Below are 26,016 nucleotides of genomic sequence, written 5' to 3' on the forward strand. Positions count from 1 at the left end.
GGGTATTCATCTCTATAGAGCTGAGAGTAGCGTATAGACTTCCTGTTGGGTATTCATCTCTATAGAGCTGAGAGTAGTGTATAGACTTCCTGTTGGGTATTCATCTCTATAGAGCTGAGAGTAGTGTATAGACTTCCTGTTGGGTATTCATCTCTATAGAGCTGAGAGTAGTGTATAGACTTCCTGTTGGGTATTCATCTCTATAGAGCTGAGAGTAGCGTATAGACTTCCTGTTGGTTATTCATCTCTATAGAGCTGAGAGTAGTGTATAGACTTCCTGTTAGGAATTCATCTCTATAGAGCTGAGAGTAGCATATAGACTTCCTGTTGGGTATTCATCTCTATAGAGCTGAGAGTAGCGTATAGACTTCCTGTTGGGTATTCATCTCTATAGAGCTGAGAGTAGTGTATAGACTTCCTGTTGGGTATTCATCTCTATAGAGCTGAGAGTAGCATATAGACTTCCTGTTGGGAATTCATCTCTATAGAGCTGAGAGTAGTGTATAGACTTCCTGTTGGGTATTCATCTCTATAGAGCTGAGAGTAGTGTATAGACTTCCTGTTGGGTATTCATCTCTCTTATTCATCTCTCTTCATATTTTTTGTGGCTCCCCCCTCCATCTCTGGTCTACAGTCTTCAGTCCTAGAGGATTTGAGGTAAACCTTTTCTAAAGTCATTGTGACACACATGCTGTTGCCTCCTCAGCTCCCGGTATAGCATGCATTTGTCCACAGACAAAGAGTATAAGGTCACAGACAGGGACAGAGCTACAGCACTCTCTTTCACACACACAGAGAGAGAGGGACAGAGTGGTTGAGAGGTGTGTGTATATGTATATATATATCCAGAGAGAGAGAGACTACCATTCAAAAGTTTGGGGTCACTTAGAAATGTCCTTGTTTTTGAAAAGAAAAGCACTTTTTTTTTAATGGAATATAGGTGCCCATTCAAGTTTATCATTTTAAAGGGCTAATTGATAATTAGAAAACCCTTTTGCAATTACAGTATGTTAGCACAGCTGAAAACTGTTGTTCTTTTTAAAGAAGCAATAAAACTGTCCGTCTTTAGACTAGTTGAGTATCTGGAGCATCAACATTTGTGAGTTCAATTACAGGCTCAAAATGGCCAGAAACAAAGACCTTTCTTCTGAAACTCATCAGTCTATTCATGTTCTAAGAAATGAAGACTATTCCATGCTTGAAATTGCCAAGAAACGGAAGATCTCGTACAACGCTGTGTACTACTCCCTTCACAGAACAGCGCAAACTGTCTATAACCAAAATAGAAAGAGGAGTTGGAGGCCCCAGTGCACAACTGAGCAAGAAGATAAATACATTAGAGTGTCTAGTTTAAGAAACAGACACCTTACAAGTTTTAACGGGCAGCTTCATTAAATAGTACACGCAAAACACCAGTCTCAACATCAACAGTGAAGAGGCAACTCCGGGATGCTGGCCTTTTTGGCAGAGTTCCTCTGTCCAGTGTCTGTGTTATTTTGCCCATCTTAATCTTTTATTTTTATTGGCCAGTCTGCGATATGGATTTTTCTTTGCAACTCTGCACAGGATCGGAACATCCGAACATCACACCTGCGGGACAGGTAAAGGATGGCAACAACAACTGCCCGAGTTACACCAGGAATACAAAATACCTCCATCAGAATGTCTACAGTAGGCTGAGAGAGGCTGGATTTAGGACTTGTAGTCCTTGGAAAGGCAGGTCCTCACCAGACATCACCGGCAACAACATTGTCTATGGGCACAAACCCACTGTTGCTCACCAGACAGGACTGGCAAAAAGTGCTCTTCACTGGCGAGTCTCGGTTTTGTCTCACCAGGGGTAATGATCAAATTCGCGTTTATCGTTGAAGGAATGAGCGAGGCCTGTACTCTGGAGCGGGATCAAGGTGGATGGTGTCAGGGAAATATTACATACCTACCTGATTTGTTTTGATACTTCTTAGCGCACGGATCCCGCTAGCGGGAAGAAATTCGACAACATCCGGTGAAATTGCAGAGCGCCAAATTCAAAATAAAAAATCGTAATATTAAACATTCATGGAAATACAAGTGTCTTACATCATTCAAAAGCTTTGAATCTTGGTAATCGAACTGTCAGATTTCAAAAAGGCTTTACAGCGAAAGCATAGCATTCGATTATCTCAGGACAGCGCCATATTTTTCAAACCCGCACAGGTGTCACAAAATCACAAATAGCGCTAAAATAAATCACTTACCTCTGTGTTTGCAATCCCAAGGGTCCCAGCTACACAATGAATGGTTGTTTTGTTCAATAAAGTCCTTTATAACCATAAAAGAATGTTTAGGTGGCGCCATTGATTTCAGTAATCCACTCGTTCAACATGCAGACAAAGGAATCCAAACAGTTACCGCTAAAGTCTGTCCAAACAAGTCAAACGATGTTTCTAATTAATCCTCAGGTACTCTAATATCCAAATAAAACATCTTATTTAATAAGGAGAATAGTATGTTCAAAAGGGAAGATATATAGCGAAGAGAGCGCCCTCATTCACACGCGTCACAAGACTACTTTCCTAATGAGGGACACCTTGGATAAACTACAACTACTTTTTGAAGAATCAAGCCTGAAACCTTCTATAAAGACTGTTGACATCTAGTGGAAGCCATAGATACTGTATTCTGGGGGCTACTTATTTGTATATCCCATAGGCTTCCATTAAAAATGACAGCGACCCCCCCCAAAAAACATTTACGGATGGATTTTCCTCTAGTTTCTGCCTGCGCTATGAGTTATGTTACCCTGTTGAGTGTAGGGGGCAGTATTTTGATGTTTGGATGTAAAACGTACCCAAATTTACACGCCTATTTCTCAGGCCCAGAACCTAGAATATGCATATAATTGTAAGATTAGGATAGAAAACACTCTAAAGTTTCCAAAACTGTCAAAATATTGTCTGTGAGTATAACAGAACTGATATTGCAAGTCGAAAACCTGAGGAAAATCCAACCCGGAAGTGCTGTTTTTCCTGAAAGTTCCCTGTTCCATTGCCTGCCTTCGCTCCATTTAAAGGGACATCAACCAGATCCTTTTCCTATGGCTTCCCCATGGTGTGAACAGTCTTTAGACATAGTTTCAGGCATTTATTTTGAAAAATGAAAAACTTTGGGCACGTCAGACAGGCGGAAATTCAGGAAAATAGACCGTGAGCTAAGATTAATAGTAAACTGTTAAATATTTAACTAAGAGTAAGACCTGCTAAGGCTGAGTTTTTATGGTTTCCACTCTAACTTCCTGTCTGGGCATCTGGTTAAGGAAGTGAGTTTTGCTGGAGATAGTTTGAGCTGACAATGGACTTGGTGATACAAATCTAAAAGCTGGCATTCTTTAGACAGGATGTGGTGTGTGTGACCCGAGATATTGAGAGCCTGGAAGAGTTTAGAACAATGCCTCATTGTGTCATCATCCTGGCATCTGGGAAACTAAGCTGGGTTTGAAGCAAAACAACATCCTGTCCAGGAGATGGACCAAGGTGGCTTATGGGAACGGTAGAAATGACTGGCTAAGCATTTAGACCCTATATAAGATCACTGTTTTTTCATTATCATGCTAAACTTAGAGTGTGCGGTCGACGGTTTTATCATTGCAATAATTAATCAATGTTGAATGAAGATGATTGTTTGAATAATTGTCCAAGTCTCTCTCAGTACTGAAATTTCCACTACAACGGTCCGTCGCGGTCTGGGATGGTGTGTCACAACATCATTGGACTGAGCTTGTTGTCATTGCAGGCAATCTCAACGCTGTGCGGTACAGGGAAGACATCCTCCTCCCTCGTGTGGTACCCTTCCTGCAGGCTCATCCTGATATGACCCTCCAGCATGACAATGCCACCAGCCATACTGCTCGTTCTGTGCGTGATTTCCTGGTTGGTGTACACTGCAGTACTTAATGCAGCTGGAGGTTACACCAGATACTGACTGTTAGTTTTTATTTTGACTCCCCCTTTGTTCAGGGACACATTATTCAATTTGTGTTAGTCACATGTCTGTGGAACATGTTCAGTTTATGTCTCAGATGGTGTCTCTCTGTTTCTGTCTGGATGGAGGGAGAGTTCAGTTCAATATAACTTGCTGAGGTGTCTCTCTGTTTCTGTCTGGATGGAGGGAGAGTTCAGTTCAATATAACTTGCTGAGGTGTCTCTCTGTTTCTGTCTGGATGGAGGGAGGGAGAGATCAGTTCAATATAACTTGCTGAGGTGTCTCTCTGTTTCTGTCTGGATGGAGGGAGAGTTCAGTTCAATATAACTTGCTGAGGTGTCTCTCTGTCTTGTTTTTCTGTCTGCAGTCTACTGTTTTCAAAACACGGTAGCAAACAGTAGCGAAACATTTCCCAAAGGAAGCGTCATGCAACAAAAACCAAGAGTTTCTATTGGACAATTCTGTTCTGAAGGCCCCTCTCCCCGCGTTGTTCATTTTGTTTCCTAGTGAACACACAGTGAGCTCCACCTCCTCCTTCCTGAACAGAAACTAAGAGAAATGTTAAGTACTGATTTCCTGAAGATGGGTGGGGGCAAATGTAGAGTGTTTATAACAATCTGCCAGAGTGGTGTGTCAAATCAAATCAAATCAAATCAAATTTTATTTGTCACATACACATGGTTAGCAGATGTTAATGCGAGTGTAGCGAAATGCTTGTGCTTCTAGTTCCGACAATGCAGTAATAACCAACAAGTAATCTAACTAACAATTCCAAAACTACTGTCTTGTACACAGTGTAAGGGGATAAAGAATATGTACATAAGGATATATGAATGAGTGATGGTACAGAGCAGCATAGGCAAGATACAGTAGATGGTATCGAGTACAGTATATACATATGAGATGAGTATGTAAACAAAGTGGCATAGTTAAAGTGGCTAGTGATACATGTATTACATAAGGATACAGTCGATGATATAGAGTACAGTATATACGTATGCATATGAGATGAATAATGTAGGGTAAGTAACATTATATAAGGTGTGTATGTGTGTGTGTGTGTGTGTGTGTGTGTGTGTGTGTGTGTGTGTGTGTGTGTGTGTTCATGTTGGTGTGTGTGTGCATGGTGGTATGTGTGTGTGTGCATGGTGGTGTGTGTGTGTGTGTGTGTGTGTGTGTGTGTGTGTGTGTGTGTGTGTGTGTGTGTGTGTGTGTGTGTGTGTGTGTGTGTGTGTGTGTGTGTGTGTGTGTGTGCGTGGTGGTGTGTGTGTCTGTTGCACATTGAGACTTAAATCTGCTCTCAGTGAGTCTTACGGAGGTCTCATTGACACCCACCTTCCGGCCTCTCCTCGAAAACTTCGTCCTCGTCCTCGGACCCCACGGAGTACTCGGAATGATTGTCTGAAAGATCATCCTGCCACTCTGAGCCACAGATCAGATCAGAGAGAAACAGTACAGTGACTGTAACTCAGAGGGAAGAATTATTACTAACTTCACAGAGAAAGTTGACACCACAAGATAACGATTAAAACCCAACAACTGGGCTAGAACACAAGACTCATTTATCTTCTCTCTCTCTCTCTCTCTCTCTCTCTCTCTCTCTATATATATATATATATATATATATATATATATTTACATATTTTTTTATTTTTTTATTTATTTAACCTTTATTTAACTAAGCAAGTCAGTTAAGGACAAATTCTAATTTAAGCCGGCCAAACCCGGACAACGCGGCCAATTGTGTGCCTCCCTATGGCACTCTCAATCCCGGCAGGATGTGATACAGACCTCTCTCTCTCTCCCTATATGTAACTATGCAAAAAAAGAAATGTCCTCTCACTGTCAACTGCGTATATTTTCAGCAAACTTAAAATGTGTAAATATTTGTATGACCATAACACACACACACACACACACTCACACACACACACACCACCATGAACACACACACACACACTCACACACACACACCACCATGAACACACACACACACACACTCACACACACACACCACCATGAACACACACACACACACACACACACACACACACACACACACACACACACCACTCTGGCAGATTGTTATAAACACTCTACATTTGCCCCCACCCATCTTCAGGAAATCATAACTTAACATTCCTCTTAGTTTCTGTTCAGGAAGGAGGAGGTGGAGCTCAATGTGTGTTCACTAGGAAACAAAACGAACAACGCGGGGAGAGGGGCCTTCAGAACAGAATTGTCCAATAGAAACTCTTGGTTTTTGTTGCATGACGCTTCCTTTGGAAAATGTTTCGCTACTGTTTGCTACCGTGTTTTGAAAACAGTAGACTGCAGACAGAAAAACAAGACAGAGAGACACCTCAGCAAGTTACATTGAACTGAACTCTCCCTCCATCCAGACAGAAACAGAGAGACACCTCAGCAAGTTACATTGAACTGAACTCTCCCTCCATCCAGACAGAAACAGAGAGACACCACGTCAAGTTATTTTGAACTCTCCATCCTCCACCTGAACCATGTCTGGAAATAAGAAAGGTATGATCTTTTTCCCTTTTTCTCACTTTCAGTTATTTTAAAAGGAAATCATCTCCCGTTTCTTTCCAACTATCACTATCACAAGCCGTAGAAAGTTGGTTTCAATTTCAGTTTAATCCACCAGAATATTCCGAACAAATAATACATGACATATTAAACGCAAAAATACTAATTGATAAAAAAAACAGTATTTTTGTAAAGAACGTTTAGAAAAGGTAAAATCATAAATGATGTCATAAATACCACTGGTGGAGTTATGTCACACACACAGCTAACGACAACATATGGAAATGTCTGCTCTACCCAAAATTACTACCAAATAATTGCAGCATTACCGCAAAAATGTAAGAGGCAAGTGGAAGGAGGAAAAAGTAAGGAACTTGTCTGTCGGCTCTGCATTAAAGACAGTAATTAGTTAAAGATTATTGTGATAAATAAAAAAGTTTACCGGTTTCATTTAAGGACCAATAAATTCACAGCTGTGCCGTATAGATTGCATATAGTTGGGAAGAGATTTTTGACCTCCCGATTCCATAGTGAATGGTTTATGAACTGATACTCAAAACGACGCTGGATTCAAAACTTGGAATTTTTCTTAAAAATGATTACACAAACTTCTTGCAACCAATTTAATGTTATATATATGGGGATACAATCTTTCCAGCTCTGCCTATTTTGTTGTGAAGAGACAGAATCATTAGATCATTTGTTTTGGTACCGTCCTTATGTAGCTAGTTTTTGGATCGATGTTCAGGAATGGCTGAAGATTTGTAATATTTACCTGGAGCTAACACTGCAGATAACACTGCAGACAGCACTACTGGGTGATCTGCAAAGTCATAGTCAATCGATCGAAAATGTTAGAATTATTGTAGAATTTAAAAAAAATCTTTAATTTAAAATCCGTAGAAACAATGAGAATAGAAACTTTTGTGAAACATCATTGCACTGTTGAACAATATATGGCAAATAGAAATCCAATATGAATGGTGTTAAGAGAGATAGATGGGAGGCTGACTGGAAATGACTAATAACAACAAGATAACTAATGTAAAACATAATGTGTCCTTATAACAACAAGATAACTGATGTAAAACATAATGTGTCCTTATAACAACAAGATAACTGATGTAAAACATAATGTGTCCTTATAACAACAAGATAACTGATGTAAAACATAATGTGTCCTTATAACAACAAGATAACTGATGTAAAACATAATGTGTCCTTATAACAACAAGATAACTGATGTAAAACATAATGTGTCCTTATAACAACAAGATAACTGATGTAAAACATAATGTGTCCTTATAACAACAAGATAACTGATGTAAAACATAATGTGTCCTTATAACAACAAGATAACTGATGTAAAACATAATGTGTCCTTATAACAACAAGATAACTGATGTAAAACATAATGTGTCCTTATAACAACAAGATAACTGATGTAAAACATAATGTGTCCTTATAACAACAAGATAACTGATGTAAAACATAATGTGTCCTTATAACAACAAGATAACTGATGTAAAACATAATGTGTCCTTATAACAACAAGATAACTGATGTAAAACAAAGCGTGCCCGTAAAACATATGCAGGTTTTAAGAACTTTTGTGAAAGATCCCAGTTTGAAAGACATGGCAAATAGAAATCAAACCAGATGGACATCAGAAATAGATGGGAGAGGTTGAGGGTAGAGGAAGCACAGGAGGAAAAACTAACATAATATAACTATTGTAAATTAGACTCTATAAAATGTATATAATATGTGTAAGCTGGAAATACAGGCCGAAAATTGTTGTCCACTAGTTTTCTCCAAGTGGGGGTGGTAGGGTTGGAGGGTAATAGAAAATAAAATAAGAGATCTTTGCAGGATGCAGAGAGGAAATTTATAATAACTAACGGTTATGGAATCATCTATAATAACTAACGGTTATGGAATCATCTATAATAACTAACGGTTATGGAGTCATTTATAATAACTAACGGTTATGGAATCATTTATAATAACTATCGGTTATGGAAACATTTATAATAACTAACGGTTATGGAATCATTTATAATAACTAACGGTTATGGAGTCATTTATAATAACTAACGGTTATGGAATCATTTATAATATAATAACTAACGGTTATGGAATCATTTATAATATAATAACTAACTTTTATGAATAATTTCTAATACAATAACTAACGTTTATGGAATCATTTATAATACAATAACTAATGGTTATGAATAATTTATAATATAATAACTAACGGTTATGAATCATTCATTATACCTAACGGTTATGAATCATTTATAATATAATAACTAACGCTTATGAATCATTTATTATAAAATAACTAACGGTTATGAATCATTTATGATATAATAACTAATGGTTATGAATCATTTATTATATAATAACTAACGGTTATGAATCATTTATAATATAATAACTAACGGTTATCAATAATTTGTAATATTATAACTAACGTTTATGAATAATTTATGATATAATAACCAATGGTTATGAATAATTTATTATATAATAACTAACGGTTATGAATCATTTATAATATAATAACTAACGGTTATGGAATCATTTATAATATAATAACTAACGGTTATGGAATCATTTATAATAACTAACGGTTATGGGATAATTTATAATATAATAACTAACTGTTATGAATAATTTATAATAACTAACGGTTATGAATCATTTATAATATAATAACTAACGGTTATGAATCATTTATAATATAATAACTAACGGTTATGAATCATTTATAATAACTAACGGTTAGGTCAGGACAGGTCAGGACAGGACAGGTCAGGACAGGACTGGTCAGGACAGGTCAGGATAGGTCAGGACAGGTCAGGACAGGGCAGGTCAGGATAGGTCAGTTCAGGACAGGACAGGACAGGACAGGTCAGGACAGGTCAAGACAGGTCAGGATAGGTCAGGTCAGGTCAGGACTTGTCAGGATAGGTCAGGATAGGTCAGGACAGGATAGGTCAGGATAGGTCAGGATAGGAAGCCGGGGGAAATAACAATCTCCCCCAAGGACCAAGGATTGGGTGACTGACTCACAGACATTGTGGAGACAAGTGATTGGTTCCCCATTACTCACGCCATCCCTTCACATGATTTAGAATAGGTAAAGACACATATTCACATATGGAAGCAATGTTGTAGTGCCCCTCCCTTCATGTTGTATTGACACCTCCATCCATGTTGTAGTGCCCCTCCCTCCATGTTGTAATGCCCCTCCCTCCATGTTGTAGTGCCCCTCCCTCCATGTTGTAAAGCCCCTCCCTCCATGTTGTAATGCCCCTCCCTCCATGTTGTAGTGCCCCTCCCTCCATGTTGTAATGCCCCTCCCTCCATGTTGTGATGCCCCTCCCTCCATGTTGTTGTGTCCCTCCCTCCATGTTGTAAAGCCCCTCCATCCATGTTATAATGCCCCTCCCTCCATGTTGTAGTGCCCCTCCCTCCATGTTGTAGTGCCCCTCCCTCCATGTTGTAATGCCCCTCATTCCATGTTGTAAAGCCCCTCCCTCCATGTTGTAATGCCCCTCCCTCCATGTTGTAGTGCCCCTCCCTCCATGTTGTAAAGCCCCTCCCTCCATGTTGTAATGCCCCTCCCTCCATGTTGTAAAGCCCCTCCCTCCATGTTGTAATGCCCCTCCCTCCATGTTGTAATGCCCCTCCCTCCATGTTGTAGTGCACCGCCCTCCATGTTGTATTGACACCTTATCCATGATGTAGATTCCCTCCCTCCATGTTGTAATGCCCCTCCCTCCATGTTGTAAAGCCCCTCCCTCCATGTTGTAGTGCCCCTCCCTCCATGTTCTAGTTGCCCTCCCTCCATGTTGTAGTGTCCCTCCCTCCATGTTGTATTGACACCTCCCTCCGTGTTGTAATGCCCCTCCCTCCATGTTGTCTTGACCCCTCCCTCCATGTTGTAGTGCCCCTCCCTCTATGTTGTAGTGGCCCCTTCTCCATGTTGTAGTGCCCCTCCCTCCATGTTATAATGCCCCTCCCTCCATGTTGTAGTGCCCCTCCCTCCATGTTGTAGTGCCCCTCCCTCCATCTTGTGATGCCCCTCCCTCCATGTTGTAGTGCCCCTCCCTCCATGTTATAGTGCCCCTCCCTCCATGTTGTAGTGCCCCTCCCTCCATGTTGTAGTGCCCCTCCCTCCATGTTGTGATGCCCCTCCCTCCATGTTATAGTGCCCCTCCTTCCATGTTGTAGTGCCCCTCCCTCTATGTTGAAGTGCCCCTCCCTCCATGTTGTAGTGCCCCTCCCTCCATGTTCTAGTTGCCCTCCCTCCATGTTGTAGTGTCCCTCCCTCCATGTTGTATTGACACCTCCCTCCATGTTGTGGTGCCCCTCCCTCCATGTTGTAGTGCCCCTCCCTCCATGTTGTAGTGCCCCTCCCTCCATGTTGTATTGACACCTCCCTCCATGTTGTGGTGCCCCTCCGTCCATGTTGTAGTGCCCCTCCCTCCATGTTGTAATGCCCCTCCCTCCATGTTGTCTTGACCCCTCCCTCCATGTTGTAGTGCCCCTCCCTCCATGTTGTAGTGGCCCCTTCTCCATGTTGTAGTGCCCCTCCCTCCATGTTATAGTGCCCCTCCTTCCATGTTGTAGTGCCCCTCCCTCTATGTTGAAGTGCCCCTCCCTCTATGTTGAAGCGCCCCTCCCTCCATGTTGAAGCGCCCCTCCCTCCATTTTGAAGCGCCCCTCCCTCCATGTTGAAGCGCCTCTCCCTCCATGTTGTAGTGCCCCTCCCTCCATGTTGAAGCGCCCCTCCCTCCATTTTGAAACGCCCCTCCCTCCATGTTGAAGCGCCCCTCCCTACATGTTGAAGCGCCTCTCCCTCCATGTTGAAGCGCCCCTCCTTCCATGTTGTGGTGCCTCTCCCTCCATGTTGAAGCGCCCCTCCTTCCATGTTGTAGTGCCTCTCCCTCCATGTTGAAGCGCCCCTCCCTCAATGTCCCAACCTGTTGTAGTTCTTCTTCCTCCCAGATCTGTTTGTGTTGCATTTTCAATTCAAGGAGTATAACTCTGTTGTGATTAGGATAGTTCCTAATCTCGGTTAACCTCAAATTGAAGTATTTACGTCATGTGTCCATGAGAGATTAGGGTAGTTCCTGTTTCCTGGTTCCTGATTCCCCTCCCAGAGAAATGTTATGTGAGGTTCTACCTAAACTGACCCACTGATAATACACAGTCATAAATACACACATCTCATCGTCATATTGTTCCTCCATGTCCCTACAGGATGCTCCACCACCTCCCAGAAGCACCGTAACTTTGTCTCTGAGCCGATGGGAAACCGGTCTGTGAGGGACGTACCCGGGATCGGACCTGTACAGGGCCGCAGGCTAGAGGAGCAGGGCATTAACAGGCAAGTGCACTACATAGGAATACGGTGTAATTACCAGGTAGGTGCACTACATAGGAATACGGTGTAATTACCAGGTAGGTTCACTACATAGGAATACGGTGTAATTACCAGGTAGGTGCACTACATAGGAATACAGTGTAATTACCAGGTAGGTGCACTACATAGGAATACGGTGTAATTACCAGGTAGGTGCACTACATGTGTATAAAGCCAAGTTATTGTTACTCATTGTGTATTTATTAATACTTTATAATTAAACTTTTCTATTATTTATCTATGTTCTTTCTCTCTGCATTGTTTAGAACTATTTCCCTGTTAGTTATGCATAGTTTCAGAATATGTAGAACATTCTGGGAACTTTACCAGAACTGAACAGTAAATGACCCAGTTTTGTCTGTCACAGAGCTGACCAGATGTTGGGCCAGTACCTGGTGAGTGGTCGGGACCAGGGCCGGTTCCAGGGCTATCTGAAAAATACCACCGGGGCCAACGCCAAGCAACAAAGTGACGTCTACAATGGAATGAGAGACTGGACCGACAACAATATGTAGAGGAGAGCATTCACTCACTATCTCTGCTCCTTTCTGCTTTTCTTCTCCCTAACTAGGACTCTTCAGACCTGCCTAGGTCAACTTTCATCTAAAGCACATCAGCTGATGGACGTAATGTATTGATAAGTAATATTGAGTAATAATAAAGTTGATAGTTGTTTATAAGACACTGTACTTCCTTCTGTTCTTCTTGTCATGTTCATCAACTGAGACCCTGGACCCTGTCCCCAGGTTAAAGTGATTGTTTTGGATGCATTCTGTTTTGGAATAAATCTGGAATTCACTTTTTGTTGTTGTTCTGCTGTATTCTTAATGGCTGTAATTGTCTTAAGAGTCAACATATTGTTACTCCTTGTGGAGTACCAGGGAATTATCTTATTAACTTCAATCTTCAAGGTCCAATGAAGATGTTTTATTTTTTCTTATGTCAATATCAAATAATTTCTGGGTAACAATTAAGTACTTTACTGTGATTGTTTTCAACTCTCTGAGAGAGAGGCCTAAATGGAGGAGCCTAATGGGAGGGAACCTGAAAACTAGCTGCTATTGGCAGAGAGGAGAGAGGAGGGCAAACTCTCCCTATTGGTGATGTCACCAGGCAAGCATGCTGACATTTCAGGCAGTATTTTCAGACAGCTCTTAGACTAAAAGGGCATTAGCATAATGTTCACAATGTCACAGTATTATTCCAACCTCACAGTGTAGAAATATACCTGAAACTGCCAGAATAAAGGAAACGCCAGCAAAGAGTCTTAATAATAATAAGTATAACTTTATTCGTTTAGCACTTTTCAATACAATTAACAAAGTACTTCACATCATAAAATAATGAAATAAAATACAGCCACGAGCTATACAGGGTTCACAGGATGACAGAAATATCACTCTATCATGATGGGTAACTAAACAACACTCTATCATGATGGGTAACTAAACAACACTCTATCATGATGGGTAAATAAACAACACTCTATCATGATGGGTAACTAAACAACACTCTATCATGATGGGTAACTAAACAACACTCTATCATGATGGGTAACTAAACAACACTCTATCATGATGGGTAACTAAACAACACTCTATCATGATGGGTAACTAAACAACACTCTATCATGATGGGTAACTAAACAACACTCTATCATGATGGGTAACTAAACAACACTCTATCATGATGGGTAACTAAACAACACTCTATCATGATGGGTAACTAAACAACACTATCATGATGGGTAACTAAACAACACTCTATCATGATGGGTAACTAAACAACACTCTATCATGATGGGTACCTAAACAACACTATATCATGATGGGTAACTAAACAACACGCTATCATGATGGGTAACTAAACAACACTCTATCATGATGGGTAACTAAACAACACTCTATCATGATGGGTAACAAAACAAGCACTCCATCATGTAGGAACTATATTCCTGCATGTGCTGTCGTGTCTTGACTATCATTAATGTGTTTGACTGTTAAGATTCAGAGTTTCTAACCCTTTCGTACCTTTCAGCTCACACTGTCAGTCCCGCTGGTCTAATGTACATTTCATTAGGAGTCCTTTAGAAGCACTCGCCTAGAAGGGCGTGTCCATCCTGTTGCCACAATGTCTGTGCTCACGTGGGTGTGGTTACCGACTTTCAATTGGACTTTTAACTGACTTTCAACTTACAAATAATTCTCATTTAGAAGGCTAACATCATGTTTCATCTTTTCTCATATAGTTTCATATTTAATTCATCTTTAAATACCCCCGGACCCTATCCAACCTTTGATGTCACAATACTAGAACATATCTCTCTGTTGTAACAAAGGGATTTTTAACTTCCATTTCTGAAAGAGTGAGAGAGTTCCTTCAGGTATTTACGACCGTCATCAAATGGCCAACTTCACCCGTCTCCCCCTCTGCAGGAGAGAGAGAGTTCCCTCTGCGGTAGAGAGAGAGAGTTCCCTCTGCGGTAGAGAGAGAGAGTTCCCTCTGCGGTAGAGAGAGAGAGTTCCCTCTGCGGTAGAGAGAGAGTTCCCTCTGCGGTAGAGAGAGAGTTCCCTCTGCGGTAGAGAGAGAGAGAGTTCCTTTAGGTTTTTATGACCGTCATCAAATGGCCAACATTACCACCCATCTTCCCCTCTGCGGGAGAGAGAGAGTGTTCCTTCAGGTATTTATAACCGTCATCAAATGAATCTGACTTTTGTCCATTAGAAGAAGAGGTCAATGAGAAGAAGAGTTAATGAGAAGAAGAAGCTTATGGGTTGGTGACTAGGGAAGGGGGGATTGGTGACTAGGGGAGTGGGGTTGGTAGCCAGAGAAGGCTTGTGAAGGGGGTTGTTGGCTCGGGAAGTAGGGTTGTTGGCTGGGGAAGGGGGGTTGGTGGATATTGAAGGGGTTTGGTAATTAGGAAAGTGGGTTGGTTGCTAGGGAAGGAAGATTGGTGGCCAGGGAAGGGGGTTGGTCGCTAGGGAAGGGGGTTGGTGGCTAAGGAAGGGGGGTTGTTGGCAAGGGAAGGTGGTTTGTGACTAGGGAAGGGGGTTGGTGTTTAGGGAAGTGGGGTTGGTGGCTAGGGAAGTGGGGTTGGTGGCTAGGGTAGTGGGGTTGGTGGCTATAGAAGTGGTTGGTAACTAGGGAAGGGGGGTTGGTTTCTAGTGAAGGAAGTTTGTGGCTAGGGAAGGAGGTTGGTGGCTAGGGAATGGGGGTTGGTGGCTAGGGAAGGTGGTTGGTGGCTAGGGAATGGGGGTTGGTGGCTAGGGAATGGGGGTTGGTGGCTAGGGAAGGTGGTTGGTGGCTAGGGAAGGTGGTTGGTGGCTAGGGAAGGGTTGTTGGTGGATAGGGAAGGGGGTTGGTGGCAAGGGAAAGGGTTTGTGGCTAGGTTAGGAGGGTTGGTGGCTATTGAAGGGGGTTGGTGTCGGGGCGGCAGGGTATTCTAGTGGCTAGAGCATTGGACTAGTAACCAGAAGGTTGCAAGTTCAAATCCCTGAGCTGACAAGGTACAAATCTGTCGTCCTGCAAGGAAGGTGTTTTTGTGTTTAAGGAAGGGGGTTGGTGTTTAGGGAAGTGGGGTTGGTGGCTAGGGAAGTGGGGTTAGTAGCTAGGGAAGTAAGATTGGTGGCTAGGCATGGGGGTTGGTAGCTAGGGAAGGGGGTTGGTGACTAGGAAAGTGGGCTTGGTGACTAGGGAAGGGGGGTTAGTGGCTGGGGAAGTGGGGTGGTGGCTAGAGAAGGGGGTTGGTGGCGAGTGAAGGGTGGTTGGTGGTGTAGGAAGGGGGTTGGTGACTAGGGAAGTAGGGTTGGTGGCTAGGGAAGGGGTTCTGGTGGCTAGGGAATGTGGTTGGTTGCTAGGGAAGGGTGTTGATGGCTTGTGAAGGGGGTTGGTGGCTCGGGAAGTAGGGTTGGTGGCTGGGGAAGGAGGGTTGGTGGATAGGGAAGGGGTTTGGTAACTAGGAAAGTGGGTTGGTGGCTAGGGAAGGAAGATTGGTGGCCAGGGAAGGGGGTTGGTCGCTAGGGAAGGGGGTTGGTGGCTAGAGAAGGGGGTTGGTGGCAAGGGAAAGGGTTTGTGGCTAGGTTAGGGGGGTCGGTGGCTAGGTTAGGGGGGTTGGTGGCTATTGAAGGGGGTTGGTGTCGGGCGGCAGGGTATTCTAGTAGCTAGAGCATTGGACTAGTAACCAGAAGGTTGCAAGTTCAAATCCCTGAGCTGACAAGGTACAAATCTGTCGTCCTGCAAGGGAAGGTGTTTTTGTTTCTAAGGAAAGGGGGTGGTGGCTAGGGAAGGGGTCGGTAACTAGGGAATGGGGGTTGGTGGCTAGGGAAGGAGGTTGGTGGCTAGGGAAGGTGGTTGGTGGCTAGGGAAGGTGGTTGGTGGCTAGGGAAGGGTTGTTGGTGGCTAGGGAAGGCGGTTGGTGGCAAGGGAAAGGGTTTGTGGCTAGGTTAGGGGGGTCGGTGGCTAGGTTAGGGGGGTTGGTGGCTATTGAAGGGGGTTGGTGTCGGGGCGGCAGGGTATTCTAGTGGCTAGAGCATTGGACTAGTAACCAGAAGGTTGCAAGTTCAAATCCCTGAGCTGACAAGGTACAAATCTGTCGTCCTGCAAGGGAAGGTGTTTTTGTGTCTAAGGAAGGGGGTTGGTGTTTAGGGAAGTGGGGTTGGTGGCTAGGGAAGTGGGGTTGGTGGCTAGGGAAGTGGGGTTGGTGGCTATAGAAGTGGTTGGTAACAAGGGAAGGGGGGTTGGTGGCTAGGGAAGGTGGTTGGTGGATAGGGAAGGGTTGTTGGTGGCTAGGGAAGGGGGTTGGTGGCAAGGGAAGGGGTTTGTGGCTAGGTTAGGGGGGTTGGTGGCTAGGTTAGGGGGGTTGGTGGCTAGGTAAGGGGGTTGGTGTCTAGGGAAGGGGATTGGTGGCTAGGGAAGTGAGGTTAATGGCTAGGAAATGGGGTTGATGGTTAGGGAAGGGTGTTGGTTGCTAGGGAAGGGAGTTGGTTCCTAGGGTAGGGGGTTGGTGGCTAGGGAAGGGAGGTTGGTGGCTAAGGAAGGTGGGTTGGTAGCTAGGGAAGGGGGTTGGTGTCTAGGGAAGTGGGTTGGTGGCTAGGGAAGTGAGGTTAGTGGCTAGGAAATGGGGTTAGTGGCTAGGGGAGGGGGTTGGTTGCAAGGGAAGGAAGATTGGTGGCTAGGGGAATGGGGTTGGTAGCTGGGAAGTAAGATTGGTGGCTAGGCACAGGGGTTGGTAGCTAGGGAAGGGGTTTGGTAACTAGGAAAGTGGGTTGGTGGCTAGGGAAGGAAGATTGGTGGCCAGGGAAGGGGGTTGGTCGCTAGGGAAGGGGGTTGGTGGCTAAGGAAGGGGGGTTGGTGGCAAGGGAAGGTGGTTTGTGACTAGGGAAGGGGGTTGGTGTTTAGGGAAGTGGGGTTGGTGGCTTGGGAAGTGGGGTTGGTGGCTAGGGTAGTGGGGTTGGTGGCTATAGAAGTGGTTGGTAACTAGGGAAGGGGGGTTGGTTTCTAGTGAAGGAAGTTTGTGGCTAGGGAAGGAGGTTGGTGGCTAGGGAATGGGGGTTGGTGGCTAGGGAAGGTGGTTGGTGGCTAGGGAAGGTGGTTGGTGGCTAGGGAAGGGTTGTTGGTGGCTAGGGAAGGGGGTTGGTGGCAAGGGAAAGGGTTTGTGGCTAGGTTAGGGGGGTCGGTGGCTAGGTTAGGGGGGTTGGTGGCTATTGAAGGGGGTTGGTGTCGGGGCGGCAGGGTATTCTAGTAGCTAGAGCATTGGACTAGTAACCAGAAATTTGCAAGTTCAAATCCCTGAGCTGACAAGGTACAAATCTGTCGTCCTGCAAGGGAAGGTGTTTTTGTGTCTAAGGAAAGGGGGTGGTGGCTAGGGAAGGGGTCGGTAACTAGGGAATGGGGGTTGGTGGCTAGGGAAGGTGGTTGGTGGCTAGGGAAGGTGGTTGGTGGCTAGGGAAGGGTTGTTGGTGGCTAGGGAAGGGGGTTGGTGGCAAGGGAAAGGGTTTGTGGCTAGGTTAGGGGGGTTGGTGGCTATTGAAGGGGGTTGGTGTCGGGGCGGCAGGGTATTCTAGTGGCTAGAGCATTGGACTAGTAACCAGAAGGTTGCAAGTTCAAATCCCTGAGCTGACAAGGTACAAATCTGTCGTCCTGCAAGGGAAGGTGTTTTTGTGTCTAACGAAGGGGGTTGGTGTTTAGGGAAGTGGGGTTGGTGGCTAGGGAAGTGGGGTTTGTGGCTAGGGAAGTGGGGTTGGTGGCTATAGAAGTGGTTGGTAACAAGGGAAGGGGGGTTGGTGGCTAGGGAAGGTGGTTGGTGGATAGGGAAGGGTTGTTGGTGGCTATGGAAGGGGGTTGGTGGCAAGGGAAGGGGTTTGTGGCTAGGTTAGGGGGGTTGGTGGCTAGGTTAGGGGGGTTTGTGGCTAGGTAAGGGGGTTGGTGTCTAGGGAAGGGGATTGGTGGCTAGGGAAGTGAGGTTAGTGGCTAGGAAATGGGGTTGATGGTTAGGGAAGGGTGTTGGTTGCTAGGGAAGGGAGTTGGTTCCTAGGGTAGGGGGTTGGTGGCTAGGGAAGGGAGATTGGTGGCTAAGGAAGGTGGGTTGGTAGCTAGGGAAGGGGGTTGGTGTCTAGGGAAGCGGGTTGGTGGCTAGGGAAGTGAGGTTAGTGGCTAGGAAATGGGGTTAGTGGCTAGGGGAGGGGGTTGGTTGCAAGGGAAGGAAGATTGGTGGCTAGGCACGGGGGTTGGTAGCTAGGGAAGGGGGTTGGTGACTAGGGAAGAGGGTTGGTGACTAGGGAAGGGGGTTGGTGGCTAGGGAAGGTGGTTGGTGGCTGGGGAAGGAGGGTTGGTGGATAGGGAAGGGGTTTGGTAACTAGGAAAGTGGGTTGGTGGCTAGGGAAGGAAGATTGGTGGCCAGGGAAGGGGGTTGGTCGCTAGGGAAGGGGGTTGGTGGCTAAGGAAGGGGGGTTGGTGGCAAGGGAAGGTGGTTTGTGACTAGGGAAGGGGGTTGGTGTTTAGGGAAGTGGGGTTGGTGGCTAGGGAAGTGGGGTTGGTGGCTAGGGTAGTGGGGTTGGTGGCTATAGAAGTGGTTGGTAACTAGGGAAGGGGGGTTGGTTTCTAGTGAAGGAAGTTTGTGGCTAGGGAAGGAGGTTGGTGGCTAGGGAATGGGGGTTGGTGGCTAGGGAAGGTGGTTGGTGGCTAGGGGAGGTGGTTGGTGGCTAGGGAAGGGTTGTTGGTGGCTAGGGAAGGGGGTTGGTGGAAAGGGAAAGGGTTTGTGGCTAGGTTAGGGGGGTCGGTGGCTAGGTTAGGGGGGTTGGTGGCTATTGAAGGGGGTTGTTGTCGGGGCGGCAGGGTATTCTAGTAGCTAGAGCATTGGACTAGTAACCAGAAGTTTGCAAGTTCAAATCCCTGAGCTGACAAGGTACAAATCTGTCGTCCTGCAAGGGAAGGTGTTTTTGTGTCTAAGGAAAGGGGGTGGTGGCTAGGGAAGGGGTCGGTAACTAGGGAATGGGGGTTGGTGGCTAGGGAAGGTGGTTGGTGGCTAGGGAAGGTGGTTGGTGGCTAGGGAAGGGTTGTTGCTGGCTAGGGAAGGGGGTTGGTGGCAAGGGAAAGGGTTTGTGGCTAGGTTAGGGGGGTCGGTGGCTAGGTTAGGGGGGTTGGTTGCTATTGAAGGGGGTTGGTGTCGGGGCGGCAGGGTATTCTAGTGGCTAGAGCATTGGACTAGTAACCAGAAGGTTGCAAGTTCAAATCCCTGAGCTGACAAGGTACAAATCTGTCGTCCTGCAAGGGAAGGTGTTTTTGTGTCTAAGGAGGGGGTTGGTGTTTAGGGAAGTGGGGTTGGTGGCTAGGGAAATGGGGTTTGTGGCTAGGGAAGTGGGGTTGGTGGCTATAGAAGTGGTTGGTAACAAGGGAAGGGGGGTTGGTGGCTAGGGAAGGTGGTTGGTGGATAGGGAAGGGTTGTTGGTGGCTAGGGAAGGGGGTTGGTGGCAAGGGAAGGGGTTTGTGGCTAGGTTAGGGGGGTTGGTGGCTAGGTTAGGGGGGTTGGTGGCTAGGTAAGGGGGTTGGTGTCTAGGGAAGGGGATTGGTGGCTAGGGAAGTGAGGTTAATGGCTAGGAAATGGGGTTGATGGTTAGGGAAGGGTGTTGGTTGCTAGGGAAGGGAGTTGGTTCCTAGGATAGGGGGTTGGTGGCTAGGGAAGGGAGGTTGGTGGCTAAGGAAGGTGGGTTGGTAGCTAGGGAAGGGGGTTGGTGTCTAGGGAAGCGGGTTGGTGGCTAGGGAAGTGAGGTTAGTGGCTAGGAAATGGGGTTAGTGGCTAGGGGAGGGGGTTGGTTGCAAGGGAAGGAAGATTGGTGGCTAGGGGAATGGGGTTGGTAGCTAGGGAAGTAAGATTGGTGGCTAGGCACGGGGGTTGGTAGCTAGGGAAGGGGGTTGGTGACTAGGGTAGAGGGTTGGTGACTAGGGAAGGGGGTTGGTGGCTAGGGAAGGTGGTTGGTGGCTAGGGAAGGGTGTTGGTGGCTTGTGAAGGGGGTTGGTAGCTAGGGAAGGGGTTTGGTAGCTAGGAAAGGGGTTTGGTGGTTGGGGAAGGGGGTTTGTGGATAGGGAAGGGGTTTGGTAGCTAGGAAATGGGTTTGGTGGCTAGGGAAGGAAGATTGGTGGCCAGCAAAGGGGGTTGGTGACTAGGGAAGGGGGATGGTGGCTAGGGAAGGTGGTTGGTGGCTAGGGAAGGGTGTTGGTGGCTTGTGAAGGGGGTTGGAGGCTAGGGAAGGGGTTTGATAGCTAGGAAAGTGGTTTGGTGGCTGGGGAAGGGGGGTTTGTGGATAGGGAAGGGATTTGGTAGCTGGGAAAGGGGTTTGGTGGCTAGGGAAGGAAGATTGGTGGCCAGCAAAGGGGGTTGGTTGCTAGGGAAGGGGGTTGGTGGCTAGGGAAGTGAGGTTAGGAGCTAGGAAATGGGGTTAGTGGCTAGGGGAGGGGGTTGGTTGCAAGGGAAGGAAGATTGGTGGCTAGGGGAATGGGGTTGGTAGCTAGGGAAGTAAGATTGGTGGATAGGCACGGGGGTTGGTAGCTAGGGAAGGGGGTTGGTGACTAGGGAAGAGGGTTGGTGACTAGGGAAGGGGGTTGGTGGCTAGGGAAGGTGGTTGGTTGCTAGGGAAGGGTGTTGGTGGCTTGTGAAGGGGGTTGGTGGCTAGGGAAGAGGTTTGGTAGCTAGGAAAGGGGTTTGGTGGTTGGGGAAGGGGGTTTGTGGATAGGGAAGGGGTTTGGTAGCTAGGAAATGGGTTTGGTGGCTAGGGAAGGAAGATTGGTGGCCAGCAAAGGGGGTTGGTTGCTAGGGAAGGGGGTTGGTGGCTAGCGAAGTGAGGTTAGGCGCTAGGAAATGGGGTTAGTGGCTAGGGGAGGGGGTTGGTTGCAAGAAAAGGAAGATTGGTGGCTAGGGGAATGGGGTTGGTAGCTAGGGAAGTAAGATTGGTGGCTAGGCACGGGGGTTGGTAGCTAGGGAAGGGGGTTGGTGACTAGGGAAGAGGGTTGGTGACTAGGGAAGGGGGTTGGTGGCTAGGGAAGGTGGTTGGTGGCTAGGGAAGGGTGTTGGTGGCTTGTGAAGGGGGTTGGTGGCTAGGGAAGAGGTTTGGTAGCTAGGAAAGGGGTTTGGTGGTTGGGGAAGGGGGTTTGTGGATAGGGAAGGGGTTTGGTAGCTAGGAAATGGGTTTGGTGGCTAGGGAAGGAAGATTGGTGGCCAGCAAAGGGGGTTGGTGACTAGGGAAGGGGGATGGTGGCTAGGGAAGGTGGTTGGTGGCTAGGGAAGGGTGTTGGTGGCTTGTGAAGGGGGTTGGAGGCTAGGGAAGGGGTTTGGTAGCTAGCAAAGTGGTTTGGTGGCTGGGGAAGGGGGGTTTGTGGATAGGGAAGGGATTTGGTAGCTGGGAAAGGTGTTTGGTGGCTAGGGAAGGAAGATTGGTGGCCAGCAAAGGGGGTTGGTTGCTAGGGAAGGGGGTTGGTGGCTAGCGAAGTGAGTTTAGGCGCTAGGAAATGGGGTTAGTGGCTAGGGGAGGGGGTTGGTTGCAAGAAAAGGAAGATTGGTGGCTAGGGGAATGGGGTTGGTAGCTAGGGAAGTAAGATTGGTGGCTAGGCACGGGGGTTGGTAGCTAGGGAAGGGGGTTGGTGACTAGGGAAGAGGGTTGGTGACTAGGGAAGGGGGTTGGTGGCTAGGGAAGGTGGTTGGTGGCTAGGGAAGGGTGTTGGTGGCTTGTGAAGGGGGTTGGTGGCTAGGGAAGAGGTTTGGTAGCTAGGAAAGGGGTTTGGTGGTTGGGGAAGGGGGTTTGTGGATAGGGAAGGGGTTTGGTAGCTAGGAAATGGGTTTGGTGGCTAGGGAAGGAAGATTGGTGGCCAGCAAAGGGGGTTGGTGACTAGGGAAGGGGGATGGTGGCTAGGGAAGGTGGTTGGTGGCTAGGGAAGGGTGTTGGTGGCTTGTGAAGGGGGTTGGAGGCTAGGGAAGGGGTTTGGTAGCTAGCAAAGTGGTTTGGTGGCTGGGGAAGGGGGGTTTGTGGATAGGGAAGGGATTTGGTAGCTGGGAAAGGGGTTTGGTGGCTAGGGAAGGAAGATTGGTGGCCAGCAAAGGGGGTTGGTTGCTAGGGAAGGGTGTTGGTGGCTTGTGAAGGGTGTTTGAGGCTAGGGAAGGGGTTTGGTAGCTAGCAAAGTGGTTTGGTGGCTGGGGAAGGGGGGTTTGTGGATAGGGAAGGGATTTGGTAGCCGGGAAAGGGGTTTGGTGGCTAGGGAAGGAAGATTGGTGGCCAGCAAAGGGGATTGGTTGCTAGGGAAGGGGGTTGGTGGCTTGCGAAGGGGGTAGGTGGCTAGGGAAGTAGGGTTGTTGGCTGGGGAAGTGGGGTTGGTAGCTAGGGAAGTGGTGTTTCTGGCTAGGGAAGGGATTTGGTGAATATTGAAGTGGGGTTTCTGGCTAGGGAAGGGGGTTGTTGACTAGGGAAGGGGGGGTTGGTGAATGGTGAAGTGGGGTTGATGGCTAGGGAAGGGGTTTGGTGGCTAGGGAAGCAGGTTTTGTGACTAGGGAAGAGGGTTTGGTGGCTAGGGGAGGGGGTTGGTTGCAAGGGAAGGAAGATTGGTGGCTAGGGGAATGGGGTTGGTAGCTAGGGAAGTAAGATTGGTGGCTAGGCACAGGGGTTGGTAGCTAGGGAAGGGGGTTGGTGACTAGGGAAGAGGGTTGGTGACTAGGGAAGGGGGTTGGTGGCTAGGGAAGGTGGTTGTTGGCTAGGGAAGGGTGTTGGTGGCTTGTGAAGGGGGTTGGTGGCTAGGGAAGAGGTTTGGTAGCTAGGAAAGGGGTTTGGTGGTTGGGGAAGGGGGTTTGTGGATAGGGAAGGGGTTTGGTAGCTAGGAAATGGGTTTGGTGGCTAGGGAAGGAAGATTGGTGGCCAGCAAAGGGGGTTGGTGACTAGGGAAGGGGGATGGTGGCTAGGGAAGGTGGTTGGTGGCTAGGGAAGGGTGTTGGTGGCTTGTGAAGGGGGTTGGAGGCTAGGGAAGGGGTTTGGTAGCTAGCAAAGTGGTTTGGTGGCTGGGGAAGGGGGGTTTGTGGATAGGGAAGGGATTTGGTAGCTGGGAAAGGGGTTTGGTGGCTAGGGAAGGAAGATCGGTGGCCAGCAAAGGGGTTTGGTTGCTAGGGAAGGGTGTTGGTGGCTTGTGAAGGGTGTTTGAGGCTAGGGAAGGGGTTTGGTAGCTAGCAAAGTGGTTTGGTGTCTGGGGAAGGGGGGTTTGTGGATAGGGAAGGGATTTGGTAGCTGGGAAAGGGGTTTGGTGGCTAGGGAAGGAAGATTGGTGGCCAGCAAAGGGGGTTGGTTGCTAGGGAAGGGGGTTGGTGGCTTGCGAAGGGGGTAGGTGGCTAGGGAAGTAGGGTTGTTGGCTGGGGAAGTGGGGTTGGTAGCTAGGGAAGTGGTGTTTCTGGCTAGGGAAGGGATTTGGTGAATATTGAAGTGGGGTTTCTGGCTAGGGAAGGGGGTTGTTGACTAGGGAAGGGGGGGTTGGTGAATGGTGAAGTGGGGTTGATGGCTAGGGAAGGGGTTTGGTGGCTAGGGAAGCGGGTTTTGTGACTAGGGAAGAGGGTTTGGTGGCTAGGGAAGGGGTTTGTTAGATAGGGAATTGGTTTGGTGGCAAGGGAAGGAAGATTGGTGGCTAGGGAAGGGGTTTGGTGGCTTGGGAACGGGGGTTGGGGGCTAGGTATGGGGGTTGGTGGCAAAGGAAGGGGGTTGGTGGCTAGGGAAGGGTGGTTGGTGGCTAGGAAAGTGGGTTGTTGGCAATGGAAGTGGGCTTGGTGGCTATAGAAGTGGTTGGAAACTAGGGAATGGGGATTGGTTTCTAGGGAAGGTGGTTGGTGGCTAGGGAATGGTTGTTGGTGGCTAAGGAAGGGGGTTGGTGGCTAGGGAAGGGGGTTGGTGGCAAGGGAAGGGGTTGGTGCTAGGTTAGGGGGGTTGGTGGCTAGGTTAGGGGGTTGGTGGCTAGGGAAGTGTCGTTGGTGGCTATGGAAGGGTGCTGGTTGCTAGGGAAGGGGGTTGGTTGCTAGGGAAGGGTGTTGGTGGCTAGGGAAGGGGGTTTGGTGGCTAAGGAAGGGGGTTGGTGGCAAGGGAAGGTGGTTTTGTGACTAGGGAATGGGGGTTGGTTGCTAGGGAAGGGGGTTGGTGTTTAGGGAAGTGGGGTTGGTGGCTATAGAAGTGGTTGGTAACTAAGGAAGGTGGGTTGGTTTCTAGTGAAGGAAGTTTGTGGCTAGGGAAGGAGGTTGTTGGCTAGCGAAGGGTGGTTGGTGGCTAGGGAAGTGGGTTGGTGGCTAGGGAAGGGGTTTGGTGACTAGGGAAGGGGGTTGGTGGCTAAGGAAGGGGTTTGGTAGCTAGGCAAGTGAGGTTAGTTGCTAGGAAAGTAGGGTTGGTGGCTAGGGAAGGGGGTTGATGGCTTGGGAATGGGGTTGGTGGCTAGGAAGGGGGTGGTGACTAAGGAAGGGGGTTGGTGGCTAGGAAGCGGGTTGGTAGCTTTGGAAGTTGGGTTGGTGTCTAAGGAAGGTGGTTGGAGGCTAGGGAAGAAGGGTTGGTGGCTAGGGAAGGGGTTTGGTGGCTAGGGAATGGGGTTGGTGGCTAGGGAAGTGGAGTTGGTGTCTAGGAATGGTGGTTGGAGGCTAGGAAAGTTGGTTTGGTGGCTAGGTAACTGGGTTGGTGGCTAGGTAGGTGGGTTGTTGGCTAGGGAAGTGGGGTTGGTGACTAGGGAAGGTCGTTGGAGGCTAGGGAAGTAGAGTTGGTGGCTAGGGAAGGAATATCTGTGGCTAGGGAAGGAGATTGGAGGCTCGGAAAATGGGGTTGGTAGCTAGGAAGGGGATTGGGTACTAGGGAAGGGGGTTGATGGCTTGGGAAGGAGATTGGTGGCTAGGAAAGGAGATTGGTTGCTAGGGAAGGGGGGTGTTGGCTAGGGAAGGGTGGTTGGTGGCTAGGGAAGTGGGGTTGTTGGCAATTGAAGTGGGGTTGGTGGCTATGGAAGTGGTTGGTAACTAGGGAATGGGGATTGGTTTCTAGGGAAGGTGGTTGGTGGCTAGGGAAGGGTTGTTGGTGGCTATAGAAGTGGTTGGTAACTAAGGAAGGTGGGTTGGTTTCTAGTGAAGGAATTTTGTGGCTAGGGAAGGAGGTTGTTGGCTAGCGAAGGGGGTTGGTGGCTAGGGAAGGGGTTGGTTGCTGGGTTAGGGGTTTGGTGGCTAGGGAAGTGGGTTGGTGGCTAGGGAAGGGGTTCCCGGGACTAGGGAAGGGGTTTTGTGGTGGTTGGTGTCAAGGGAAGTGGTTGGTGGCTAGGTTAGGGGGGTTGGTGGCTAGAGAAGTGTTGTTGGTGGCTATGGAAGGGTGTTGGTTGCTAGGGAAGGGGGTTGGTTGCTAGGGAAGGGGGTTGGTGGCTAGCGAAGGGGGGTTGGTGGCTTAGGAAGGGGTTTGGTGGCAAGGGAAGGTGGTTTTGTAACTAGGGAATGGGGGTTGGTTGCTAGGGAATTGCGTTGGTGTTTAGGGAAGTGGGGTTGGTGGCTAGGGAAGTGGGGTTGGTGGCTAAAGAAGTGGTTGGTAACTAGGGAAGGT

At 47.5% G+C, this 26,016-nt stretch overlaps 1 protein-coding gene across 1 annotated transcript; it reads left to right on the top strand.

Annotated features, from left to right (window-relative positions):
- Positions 1-6,142: 6,142 nt before the first annotated feature.
- Positions 6,143-12,747, top strand: LOC139417909 (barrier-to-autointegration factor-like). Its single transcript, XM_071166895.1, has 3 exons — positions 6,143-6,498; positions 11,782-11,908; positions 12,312-12,747. Exons 1-3 carry the CDS (start codon positions 6,480-6,482, stop codon positions 12,457-12,459), a joined length of 294 nt encoding a protein of 97 aa, XP_071022996.1. The 5' UTR covers positions 6,143-6,479; the 3' UTR covers positions 12,460-12,747.
- Positions 12,748-26,016: the final 13,269 nt, after the last annotated feature.

The sequence above is a fragment of the Oncorhynchus clarkii genome, chromosome 10, assembly GCF_045791955.1.
Source record: "Oncorhynchus clarkii lewisi isolate Uvic-CL-2024 chromosome 10, UVic_Ocla_1.0, whole genome shotgun sequence".
NCBI classification, from domain to species: domain Eukaryota; kingdom Metazoa; phylum Chordata; class Actinopteri; order Salmoniformes; family Salmonidae; genus Oncorhynchus; species Oncorhynchus clarkii.